Source organism: Natator depressus, chromosome 21 (assembly GCF_965152275.1).
Source record: "Natator depressus isolate rNatDep1 chromosome 21, rNatDep2.hap1, whole genome shotgun sequence".
Lineage (NCBI taxonomy): Eukaryota > Metazoa > Chordata > Testudines > Cheloniidae > Natator > Natator depressus.
The window spans coordinates 12,881,991-12,894,669 of record NC_134254.1 but is presented as its reverse complement, the minus strand read 5'-3'; the positions used below and the strand labels follow the sequence as shown (position 1 = coordinate 12,894,669).

Genomic DNA, 12,679 nt, shown 5'->3' with positions numbered 1-12,679 from the left:
TCCGCATTTTTCTCCCGACGGCCTAACCCATTCGGTTTTTACCACAAAGGGGGCAAAACCCAGGGCTCAGCTGTACCAGTGTGAACCCTGTCCTCCACAAGGAGACTTGCTACATGGACTGGGTGAGCTTTGGCAATGCTTGCAGTACCTTATCGATGGAGCTAATTGAAGTGAGAGAAAGGGACAGAGGCGGGAGGGTCGAGGTTAGTACATTGCTGCTCATATACGTTTCGATTCTCTCTTACCGGGGCCTTGCTGGAGGGGAAAGCAGACATAGTAATACTGGAAGACGAAGGTTCTTCCTTCGAGCGTCGAAGCCTCGTAAATAATTTCCAATACTCCTCTCTCACCTGAGGGTTGAAAATCCCCCGTCACTTACGGGATCTGAGCAGGGATGTAAACAGAAGTCCCTGATCACATCTTGACATGCTAAATCCCACAAACACACACCAATCCATCCCAGCATGCTAGCCAAATCCCAGTGCAGGTAATTCCATTCTGCGGGCCAGGTCCTCAGCTGATGTTTGACTCCAAAGGCGATATCTCAAATATCCCCATGGAGGATCCAGCCCAGCTGTTCCGGCGCTAAAGGGTTGTACTGTGTTGCTGTATGCTGCTAAACAGCTACTGTGCTTTGCCCCAGAGGTGGCTGCATTTCAGCACCCTACTGCTGCCTCACAGCACCCTACTGCTCTCCCTTCCCCTCCCCTTTTCCACTCCCTTCATTTCTCTCCTCCCCTCACTCCTTTGCCACCCCCAGTAAAAGCTCAGACCCAGCCCACACCTGCTGCCCGTAGGCTGGGGGCATGCAGGCTTCACCTTTCTATTGAGTAGGCAGTGCACCACAAAGATGAAGGTTCCCAGCATGCTGTTGGTGATGGTGAACAGGTACCCCATCACCATGGCCAGCGGGCCGAACTGGAAGGTGCCCAGCCCCCACGTGAGGCCCAGGACTAAGAGATGAGCCAGGGCTTTAAAAGTCAGTGACCTGAAACAGGGGGAAAACAACCATGTGACAGCCACTGGGATATTGGCACTGGGAGGGAGAGCATCAGACATGAAAGCAGAACCTCCCCCTGCGTTTCCATTCCAGATCCCTTGAAAAGGTATCGCCCACGCTCAGTGAAGAGCAAGAAAGAAGAACACCCGGTCGAAAGGGGATCCTGGCAGGTCCGGTCAGCACCGCTAACTTGGCCATTACTGTCCAGCTGGCAGCATCACACAGCTCCTGGGAAGCAGCCGGTATGTCTGCCCTCCAGCTCCTATGCAGAGGGGCAGCTGGGGGGCTCCGCGTGCTGCCCCCGTCCCAAGTGCCACCCTCCCATTGGCCGGGAACTGGAGCCTCCTGGCCATGGCTCCGCTTGGGAGCCGGAGGGGGGACATGCTGCTGCTTCCGGGAGCTGCTTGAGGTAAGTGCTGCCCAGAGCCTGCACCCCTGACCTCCTCCCAGGCCCCAACCCCCTGCCTCAGCCCCAGCCCTGATCCCCCTCCCACCCTCCGAACCCCTCAATCCCAGCCCAGACCACCCTCCTGCACCCCAAACCCCTCATTCCCAGCCCCAGCCCAGAGCCTGCATCCCCAGCTGGAGCCTTCACCCCCCCAACCCCCTGCCCCAGCCCAGAGCCCCTTCCCGCTCTCCGAACCCCTCAGCCCAAGCCTGGAGCCCCCTCCTGAACACCAAACCCCTCAGACCTGGCCCCACCCCAGAGCCCTCACCCCCTCTTGCATCCCAACCCACTGCCTCAGTCTGGAGCCCTTCTACACTCTGAACTCCCCATTTCTGGCCATACCCTGGAGCTCGCACCCTCAGCCGGAGCCCTCACCCCTTCACACACCCCAACCCCTGAGCCAGCCTGGTGAAAATGAACAAGTGAGTGAGGGTGGGGAGAGCGAGCGACAGAGGGAGGGAGGATGGAGTGAGAGGGGGCGGGGCCTTGGATAAGGGGTGGGACATGGACGGGGTATAGAAGGAGGGCGGGACAGGGGCGTGGCAAGGGTGTTCAGTTTTGTGTGAGTAGAAAGTTGGCAACCTTCCTCCATGCCTCAGTTTCCCTATGTGGGAATAGGTTCATAGTATTTCCTCCACCGCCCAGAGGTGTTGTGAGGCTAAAACTATTAGTGAGGTATTCAGCCACTGTCGTGACAGGGACCACGTAATAACCAAGAGAGAGATTATCCATTTCCCCCTAGGAATCTTGCCTGGTGTTCCTCAGAGTAGACAGCTCTGCATTGAGGGAGGAAAGATGCTCTCGCAAAAGCTTCAGAGTAAGGCAGAAAAATACAAAATTTATCTGTAAAGAGAAAAACCAAAGGAGTCCCTCGTACATTTCATCTCAACCTCAGGGTCCAGAGCCCCACCTAGTGTAAATCAGCCTAGTGCCTGACCGGACTGTAACCAAGTTCCACCAGTTGAGGATCTGGCCCTTGGGATGGAAGATTAAATTGGACCCTGGGGCTAGAATTACTTTTGGCCGGTGGTTCGAGATGGCCTAGTGTCCCAGAGAAATGCCTCATGGCTGACCTGCAGCCCCAGCACTTTGTTGCTCTAGTCCCCAGGCCTCGTGCAGGTCGATGATATACGGGGGGAGCCTACACGGGCCAGGAAATGTTCTGGACTGTGAGAATATTGAACGTCAATGAATGTCAAAAATACCCAGTGGTGCCTGATTGCCCTCTCACTCAGCCTGGTGTAAACCAGGAGTAACTCCATTGGGCCTGTTTCCCCTCTCCCTCACGCCAGTGTAAATCAGGAGGAACTCCACTGAAGACAATGGAGGGAGACCAGGTGTGAGGATAACCAGGCCCACTCTGTTGCTCAGACGGCTCTGAACAATGTTGTTCTTTATGTTCTAGATGGCCCATCCCCCCAACTCCCCCACATCATAGGCTATAGCTCTCCTTAGGAGGTTTATCTGTCTGGGGTGTCTCTCACTGCTAGCCTCACTGAGGACGTGTAGGGGCCAGAGCTCTGGGATTACACTAGCTGCTCCTCGGGGGGCTGCCGTTCCCAAAATGGGGTAGCCATGCATTCATTTTGCAAAATCTCCTTGGTCAGGTCGGGTTGTATGCCTTCAGGCTCCAGACCCAGGGCGCCTCAGACCCGCCTCCTCCTAGCGACTCTGGTCTGGGCCCCATCTCTTTGGTGTTCCCATCTATAAGAGATTCCACCACAGCCCTCTGGTTCTGCTGCTCTGGGAAACCCGAGACCCTGCTGTACCCACCACAACCACAGCGCAGACAGGCCCAAGGAAATTCCATCTAAAACCATTATCAGGATTGAGCCAGCAGCTACAAAGAAAGAGAGAAAGGCCATCAGCAGAACCCTGGCAAGACCTGTAGGGCCTGCATTTGCTACCTCGGCACCACTGCCATGTGAGCTGGTGGCACCGGCATTGCTGATCTAAGGTGGGGGTCTTTATACAGTCAGTGTGAATGGAATTCACCCCAGTGCCTGGAGGATGCACACGTGCTCCTAGGCACAAGGCTCTGGCACAGGTTCTCCATCCTGAGACAAAGCTCCCCCTTGCCACGCAGGACTTACTGATAAGGAGTTCCATAGCTGTTGGGAGCGCTGGCTGCAGACGTGATCACAATCACTGCGGGGAGTCCGTAGCCAAAGGGGTACATGCATTTCTGTGTGCATCTGCCCGTGCCTGAGTAATTTTTCACCTTCAGATTCCTGACAATGAGGTACAGACTCACTGCTTCTAGCAACATCCAGGCAAAGCAAGCCAGGAAGAGGTAATGCAGCAAGCCGGCGGTGATGGAACACATAAGCTGGAGGAGGAATGGAATGTCAGTCCAGGTTTAGTTGGAGAAATGAGCTCTCTTCCTGCCTTGGGAGGGTGCACCTAGATTGTGGGCAGGCAAACGCTTAGGGTGGGAAACTGAAACTGACCCTAAGTCTGTTGAAGACCTGGCGTGAGCGCTGTCCCAGCTCAATGCTGCATTATAGGTGCAGGCAGTGGAAATCCGGGGATCTTGTCTCAGCAGGGTCAGAGCAGGCTTTGGCTTTGTTTCATACCTGCTGAGATTTGCATTGGGATGGAATCAGTTCCAGCCTGCTCCAAATATCAGCCCAGATTCACTGAACTCAGCCCAGTTATGGGGTTGAAAGGAAGCCTCTAACCTGGGGCAACTGGGTGAGGGTTAGATTATTGAGGTTTTACCCAGCTCTAGTTACAGACCCCAGCAAAGGTTGCAGTTACAATGGGTCACAGAATCATAGAATCATAGGAGTAGAAGGGACCGCAAGTGTCATCTAGTCTAACCCTCTGCTGAGATGCAGGATTTGTTCGGTCTAAAATCATCCCTGGGTGGTGCAATCTCTACTGCAGTCCACTGACTATGATTCTCCTCTCACTCACCCTGGTGTAAATCAGGAGTAACTCCACTGAAATAGGTTTCAGTGGTAGCTGTGTTAGTCTGTATCAGCAAAAAAACAAACAAACAAACAAAAAAAAACGAGGAGTCCTTGTGGCACCTTAGAGACTAACAAATTTATTTGGGCATAAGATTTTGTGGGCTAGAACCCACTTCATCAGATGCATGAAGTAAAAGATACAGGAGCAGGTATAAATACATGAAAGGATGTGGGTTGTTTTACCAAGTGTTAGGTCAGTCTAACGAGATAAATCAATTAAGAGCAGGATACCAAGGTGCCACAAGAACTCCTCGTTTTTTCCCCCACTGAAATAGCGGAGTGTAAGTGCAAGCAGAATCCGGCCCAGCTGGGAGTCAGCCCAACATATGTGAGATCCCAATACAGGTAGGTGAAGAAACCACAACTGGAGCTGTGAACGGTGCCTGGAGAATTCTGCACCTACTGTACCTTGTTGTAAGTCTTGTCTATTCCGACTATGAAGAGGAGATCGGCCAGGAAGAGGCACATGCTGAGCTGCAGGTGGAGGAAGGTGCTGCTGGTGTTACGGATGGGGTGGCAGAAGAGGAAGGTGACGATAGCCAGGATGAGACAGATCAGGGAGATGATGAGCCCAGTTTGGCTGATAACAAAGAGGGCAAAATCCACCTGTGACACAGAACAGCTGAAGTCAGGGCCATGGGTTGCTCCCCACTCACCTAAGCAAGGCCGTTGGTGCTTCTAGTCTGTCTGGGAACTCATAGAATCATAGAATATCAGGGTTGGAAGGGACCTCAGGAGGTCATCTAGTCCCACCCTCTGCTCAAAGCAGGACCAATCCCCAGTTTTTGCCCCAGATCCCAAATGGCCCCCTCAGGGATTGAATTTACAACCCTGGGCTTAGCAGGCCAATCCTCAAACCACTGAGCTATCCCTCCCCCGCTTCTTACTGCACCATGCTGGTTTTGCATGCATGAGCAACGTAGCCATCTCACCTTCTCGTGGCTGCCCAAAGTGTGCGTAGGGGGCCTGGTATAATAGTGGCCACAGACGTTTTCCTTTAGCTAAAGTGGCAGAGGCCTGGGCTTTTGGAGCTGAAGTTCTAGTGGCTTGATTTTTAGAGATACACTCTACCCAAGAGGCAGCTGCATTTCAGAGGTGAGAGAAGCAATTCCTCTACACATGCTGCATAAGACACGTGAGAATTGCTGTAAACTGCCCCAACCCTATTTCTGCTGTATTAGCATGACAGCCATGATCTAAATTCAGTGGATTCTCATGGGACACTGACTGTCTTGGGGGATTAGCATGACATTTTATTAAACGGGCGGCCCAGGACTAGAGAAGCAAGAACTAGACGGTACACTGGATTGACTCATTTTACAGCAGTTTGCGAAGGCCCCTGGGGAGAGAAAGTCATTAGTTCAGTTTATCCAGTGAGTTAATTGCACTTCATTTATAGGCCTGGATCCTCAGTGGGTGTAAATGGGCATAACTCTGCTGATTTCACTGAGTTCAATGGAGCTATGTTGATTACACCAGCTGAGGATCTGGCCCATAGGTTGTTTTTTGTTGTTGTTGTTGTTGTTTTGGGGTTTTTTTAGATATAATGAGAGAATGGCAAGAGATTTTACTAGATTATTATATGCAGTATTTTCTCTGCCATTATGATGAGCGTAGCCCTCCCCTCCTGTGCCATGTTAACTAGGGTGACCAGATAGCAAGTGTGAAAAATCAGGACGGGGGTGGAGGGTAATAGGCACCTATATAAGAAAAAGCTCCAAATATTGGGACTGTCCCTATAAAATTGGAACATCTGGTCACCCTAATGTTAACTGCCTTCAAAGGAAGGGAATTGTTTCTCTCCTCCCGAGCTTTGCTTGTCTCTTCATTTGCTTGCTTTGAATTTGCCAAAGCAACAGCGCCCCCTCGTGGAAAGACACACAACATCTTATAAGCAGGCCTATACTTCCAATATGTCTAGTTGTCAGTATTTAAAATTATACCCCTCATGGAAAGTAGAGGTTGATGATCTATGGATAGTTATCACAATGGTCTTTAACCAGCAGTCTGATCACTGGCTCACCAATTAAATCCCTCTAGAGTAAATCTAAGGAGCAAAGTTGTGCCTAATTGATAGATTGGGCATGGGCTGGAGAAAGATACAGGGCTAATCAAGCCATTAGCCCAGAAAATAGAAACGTGTGGGTGATGGTGGGGGTGCGACATGACATGATATGACATGACACCAAATCCTACGCTTTGAGAGTCGGAGCCAGAACAGATCTCAAAAAGGGGAAATACCTTTGTTCCCCTGCCCTTCGCTGAGTGAGCTAAGGCGTGGATGGTCTCCAAGTGGTTTGTGGAGAGACAGGAGAGGAATAATGCCCTGTCACAAACCCCAGTACTAAAAAACAGAATTTCAGGTTCATGGCAACATGGAGTTCAGTTTTTAACTACACCCTATACAAAGACAATTGCTTGTGTTTTTAGATTTAGATTTTAGATTTTTAGATAGGGGGAGGGATAGCTCAGTGGTTTGAGCATTGGCCTGCTAAGCCCAGGGTTGTGAGTTCAATCCTTGAGGGGGCCATTTAGGGATCGGGGCAAAAATTGGGGATTGGTCCTGCTTTGAGCAGAGGGTGGGACTAGATGACCTCCTAAGGTCCCTTCCAACCCTGCTATTCTGATTCAAGGTATATAGGATTAAAGGTGCCCAGAATGGGTCTTGTTACTTGTGATCACCTTGACTACAGTGTGGGTCTCTGTAGAAATAGCACTATGTTTAGCATCTCTGTGACCCTATTAAATGTGCCGCTCAGCAGATGGATCAAAAGAAATATTTGTCTAACTCCCAGTCGTGCAAACTCAGCTTGGGGTCAGAGCACATGGCGTGGTTCCTTCTGGAGTGTGCATCACTCACAACAAAGATTCTGCAACTGGAATCTAGTGACCAGTTCTGCTAATTCTGCACGAGTCACACGCAAATCTAGCAGTGCTGGCTCAGTAGGGCTAACAGTAAAACAATCTAATTTTAGTCAGCAAAGAGGAAGACGCAGCAGCAAAGAGGAATTTCTATTACAACAGCACCCAGAAGCCCCTTCTAAGATCAGGGCCCATTGGGAGGGGTGCTGTACAGACACATGGTAAGAGACAGTCCTTCCCCCCAGTCCTCTGTCTGAGCTAGAGGACAACCCTGCTTTGTGAGTCAGTGGTACTAGGGGTGGGTGACCAGTCTGGGTTGTAAATATCGAATTCTGTCAGTCCTAAGGCTCTACAGAAAGGGTCCAAGATCTCCAAGACAGCAGGAAACCTGCAGTGATGTTTGCACGGCAATGCTACGTGTGCTGGGAATGAATGTCGGTTTGGATTTCTGCCCCGAGACCTGATCCTGCTGTCCCTGGGGAGAAGAGAAGACGTCAGTTGAGATGGGCTGGAGCTGTTGCTTCTGCTGCTGTTAAAGTCTGATCCTGTTTATGCAGCAGAGACAGCTATGAACAATGGAGGGACTGCCCAAGGCACATGGCAGGTCAGAGCTGAGCCATGTGGGCTGAGGAATTGCACTGGCTGCAGATGCAGGGTCTAGGAGATTGGTTTTGCAGCCTGTGTGCATAGGCGCTGACATCCCCTCTTTTTTGTGGGTGCTCGACCCACCCCTTTGCCCCCTGTCCTGCCCCCACTCCACCCCTTCTATGAGGCCCCGCCTCTTCCCCCCCTTCCCCGCCCCCATTCCAACCCCTTCCCCAAATCCCTGCCCCGGCCCTGCCTCTTCCCCGCCTCCTTCCCTGAGCGCGCCATGTTCTCGCTTCTCCCCCACCTCCTGAAGCGTGCTAACGCTGCCAAACAGCTGTTTGGCGACAGCTGGGCGGGAAATGCTGGGAGGTAGGCAGAGGAGCGGGGACGCGGCGCACTCTGGGGGGCAGGAGGAGGTGGGGAAGGGCGGGAGGGGAGCTTGGCTGCCAGTGGGTGCAGAGCACCCACTAATTTTTCCCTGTGGGTGCTCCAGCCCCGGAGAGGCAGCAGAGAGACAGAACTTCTTGGGCACAGAGCTTGCTGGAGTGGCAGGCGTGGAGATTTATGAGCCAGAAAACTGCCTGTTCTTTGTATGTCCTGTGTTCAGGAAAACAGGACTTTGTGTACATGTTTTGTACATAAACAAGATTACGCTGAAGTACAGACCTGAGCAGTAGCATCAATTTCTCCACCCTGCAAGGCTCTGAGTATTGGCCAACTGCTTGGGCCAAGGGGACATCGTTATGCCCAGTGGGGAGCCCAGCATCCCATGCACTGACCCTTCCAGAGACACCTGATTTTAAGCCCAAAGTCCCAAATACCTGAACGACACCAGGCGCCATCAGCACCGCAAAGCTGGCCAGGTAGCGACAGCTGCACCGAGTGTGAGTGACATTGGAGTGAAGGTGTTTGCAGCCCTGGGGGGACCAGACACCATCCTGGCCTGCAGAGTTCCAGTGGACACAGATGGCCCGATCCAGCAGAGTCTTGTCCTGCAAGGATTTGCAATCACAGACAGAAAGGGGGTTCAGACCATATTAAGCAACAGCAGAGTCTTTAACAGCAAATCAACACAGGGATGAGTTCGGAGCTCCTGGATTCCCTCCAGGACGTGGTGATTAGGGTCAAGCAGGAGTTTCTCTCTCCCCACCGTGCTCTGCATGGCACAAACAACTAGACTCATCAGGAAGGATGCTGTGTTTGTTGGACACATGGGCTGAACTGCTACAGCCAGTCATGTGTCCCTGGGATCCTTTGATGTGTTTGGTCTTTCCTAAATCTCAGGGGATGAGAGCCCATGGGACAAGGCTTCAGCTAATTTCAGGCATGAGAAATAATGGACTGGCATAAAGTACCTTTATTGAGACCCACATCTCGACACTCTACTACAGCAATGGTGCAAAACACAGAGTGATTGTTATTATTAATCATAAATATTTGTATAGCACCATCAATAATTATTTTTATCCAAGGACCTTAAATGAAGGTCAGTTGGATTAACCTGATTTTACAGATGGGGAAACTGGGGAACAGAGCAGTTAAGTAATTTGTCCAAGTTCACCCAGCAAATCCACAGAAGACCCTGGAGTAGAATCCGCATCCTTGGAGCGCCAGTCTGAAATCTTACTTTTGATATTCCCTACTGTCTGGGAGATACATACAGGGTCCCTGCCCCAAAGAGCTTAAAACCTAAGAAGAGACAAAATGAGGGGTATGGACAAACACCAGGGGGAGGAGAGGTGGTGGGAAGACAAGGTTCATTGATCCAATGGCATCAGCTGAGCTACACCAGGGCGATTTTGAGCTTCAGTATTCAGCCCCAAGGGGTTAGAAATATTCGTTGCAAGAAATGGGCCCACAGCACAGCTTTTGGGGACGGATCCTAAAACTTGGGGTATTTGGTCCAGGCTTTGGGTTTGGCCCCTCCTCTAGAATTGGGATTGTTCAATGATGGATCACGACCAAGCAAAATTAAATGAACACAACCCAACGGGGGCTCCCCCCACACCCAGAAAACCCACCACAAAGAGAATGAAAACATCCACCTGCTCATAGGTTCCTGGGAATGGGGAGGTCAGGGACGGGGAGACAGACTGAGAGGCTGGAGAGGGAGAGAGGGCTTGGTGTGCTGATCATATCCCAGTCCATGTCAGGCCAGCAGCCACCCATGAAACAGAGGAGCCAGGCAGCAGCCTCAATGGGCCGGTGATACAGTACAGGGGGTGAGGCAGTGACCTCACAGAAGTCTAGGGCAGCACCATGGGATACAGGGATGCATCTGGTGGTGCCCTTCCCCCAGCTCCTGGCGCACTATTGGGATCCCAGGTGCTTCCATGCCAAGCAGAGGGTATCCTAGGACCCGACTTGCCAATGGGATCCTATGACTTTCCCTGCCAAATACATTCCATGACCTGCAGTGCCACGCCAGTGGGATCCCATGGCCGGCCCTCCCTGCCATTTCCAGGGGGGAGACGTGGTGAACACATCATCCCATGATACTTCTCCAATATCCTCCCCCCTCTCTGAGCCTTTCACCACCACAGGCCATGAGGCCAGAAAGACAGAGATTCTTGTCTTAACCTATCACCTGGGGTTGCCACCTGTCCAGGTTTCCCCAGGATCGCCCCCCTTTTGAGGCGGCTGCCCTTTGAGAGCTGGAAGGGCGCTCAGTGCACACGGCCAGCTGCCAAGTGGTAGGGGCACAGCATCGTCCCACGTGTCCTGGTTTTTCGTACCTGAGAGGTGGCAAACCTATTACCACCACTCTGACTGAACTCCTGCAGCATGCACCTAAAGCTGGGCCCAAGTCACGGAGTTCCGATCTAGACGCGAATCCAGATCCAAAACTCCCTGAGGCTTCTCAGAGACCCAGGGTCGTGGTTTGGGCCTTTACGGACTGCCATACTCTGCGGGGGACCATAACAGACGAGATGGGTTGATAACAGACTCTCCTTTCCCCCAGCTCATGCTGTTACATATTGAGGACACACGTTGTCGACCCACCTCGAGGTGCTGGAAGGTGAGGTTGATGGGACTGGAAATCTTCTTCTTCCAGGTGCTGGTGGAGGTACTCACCACTCTGGAGTTCACGCGAACCTGTTCTGGTCTTGCCTTGCTCCCTGGATTTTCATCCTGCAGAAATCTCCCTCCCAGTAGGGACTCCAGCCCCGTGTAGGAGATAAAAGCGACAGCAGCAAAACCTGCAGGCGGGTGAGGGTGAGGGTGGAGGGGCTGAAACAGCTTAGGGGCAGATGGTAGGGCTAGTTGGGGAATTTTGTTTTCCTCCTGCAAAAAAATTGTGATGAACATGACCCTTCCCCCCCTACACCCCACCCCCCGTTTCCTTCAATTTTTTGTATTTTTGTCAAAAAAAGAGAAATTTTTCCAACAACTGAAATTTCTTGCTCAACATGCCATTTTATCAAAAAAGCCATTTTCTGCAGGACAAAAAAAAAGTTTCCACCAGCTCCAGAGAATGGCTGAACCAACGGGTAAAAATGATTTCCCGGACATGTTGCTTAAGGTAAGATAGCACAGAGTCCAGCTCTGCAAGGTGCCTTCAAATTCCACTAACTTCAGGGGGACACTCAGCACCAACAGCTTGTGGCTATCCTAAACCTCTGAGTTACAGAAGCCAGGAGGGGAAGACGGGTTGATTTCTCCAAATTGCCCTGTTTGTTACACTCCCCCTGAAGCTCTGGCACTGGCCACTGATGGGAACATTGGTCTGACGCAGTACGGCCCTTCTTGTGTGAACCGGACTGGGGTCAAATAGCATCCGATTGGAATATTCCCAGACTGTGAGGCCAGAAGGGACCATTAGATCTTCTAGTCTGACCTGGCCTGAGAATTTCACCCTGTTATTCCTCTACTGAGCTCAATCACTTGAGTTCGGCTAAAACATCTCTTCCAGAAACGCAACCATCTGGATCTATCAAGAGATGAGAAATCCACCACTTCCCTTGGCAGTTTGTGCCCATGGCTAATTGTCCTCTGTTAAAAATCTGTGCTTTGTTTCTAATTTGAATGCGTCCGGCTTTAACTTCCAGCTGTTTGTTCTTGCCAGGCCTTTCTCTGCTAGGTTTAATGGGGTTTAAAAGCCTCTCCACTGTCTGGGATTGGCTTTTGATCAGGCCCATATGACATTCCTGCCCGCACAGCGAAGTTTGACAGGGCCCACTGAGTCCCTACTTGGGCAAACTTGCCCTGACCTTGGTGTCTGAGGAAGTGCTTGATCCAATAAGAACAGGAAGGAAGGACTTTTTAAGGCATGCAAGACCTGGGCCTGACCCTGAGGAATCAGTGAGAGTTGAGGGTACTGAGCAGAATCAGGGCCCTTTGTCGGTGCATTAACACCAGCGGGGGAGCCAAGAAATCAATGAGACGCTCATTTAGAAAACTGGCCTATGAGGAAGAATTGTGAATATTTAGTTCAGAGAGGAGAAGGCTGAGTAGGGACCTGATAACAGTCTTTCAATACATACAAGATTGCTATACAGAGGATGGTGATCAATTATTCTCCATGGCCACTGAGGGCAGGACAGGAAGGATTCAGCTTTTGCAGCCAGGGAGCTTCAGGTCAGAAATTAGGAAAATCTGTTTAACTCTAAGGATGGCTCAGCACTGGAACAGGTGACCTAGGGAGGTTGTGGAATCCCCGTCATTGGGGGGGTTTTAAGAACAGGTTGGACAAACACCTGTCAGGGCTGGTCTAGGTATATTTCATCCAGCCTTAGTGTGGAGGGATGGACTAAGTGACCTCTTGAGGTCGCTTCCAGCTCTACATTTCTCTGCTTCGGTGATTCC

General features: G+C 51.3%; 1 protein-coding gene across 1 annotated transcript in view; it reads right to left on the bottom strand.

The window, feature by feature from the left end:
• LOC141975820 (adhesion G protein-coupled receptor E3-like) overlaps window positions 1-12,679 on the bottom strand; it is a 31,210-nt gene that overhangs the window by 1,725 nt on the left and 16,806 nt on the right. Inside the window, exons 7-14 of the mRNA XM_074936481.1 lie at window positions 10,877-11,073; window positions 8,695-8,865; window positions 4,832-5,029; window positions 3,542-3,777; window positions 3,222-3,288; window positions 2,200-2,291; window positions 820-988; window positions 246-350 (exon numbers count right to left, since the gene is read on the bottom strand). Coding sequence (XP_074792582.1) covers window positions 246-350; window positions 820-988; window positions 2,200-2,291; window positions 3,222-3,288; window positions 3,542-3,777; window positions 4,832-5,029; window positions 8,695-8,865; window positions 10,877-11,073 — 1,235 coding nt within the window. The remainder of the gene's footprint in view (window positions 1-245; window positions 351-819; window positions 989-2,199; window positions 2,292-3,221; window positions 3,289-3,541; window positions 3,778-4,831; window positions 5,030-8,694; window positions 8,866-10,876; window positions 11,074-12,679) is intronic.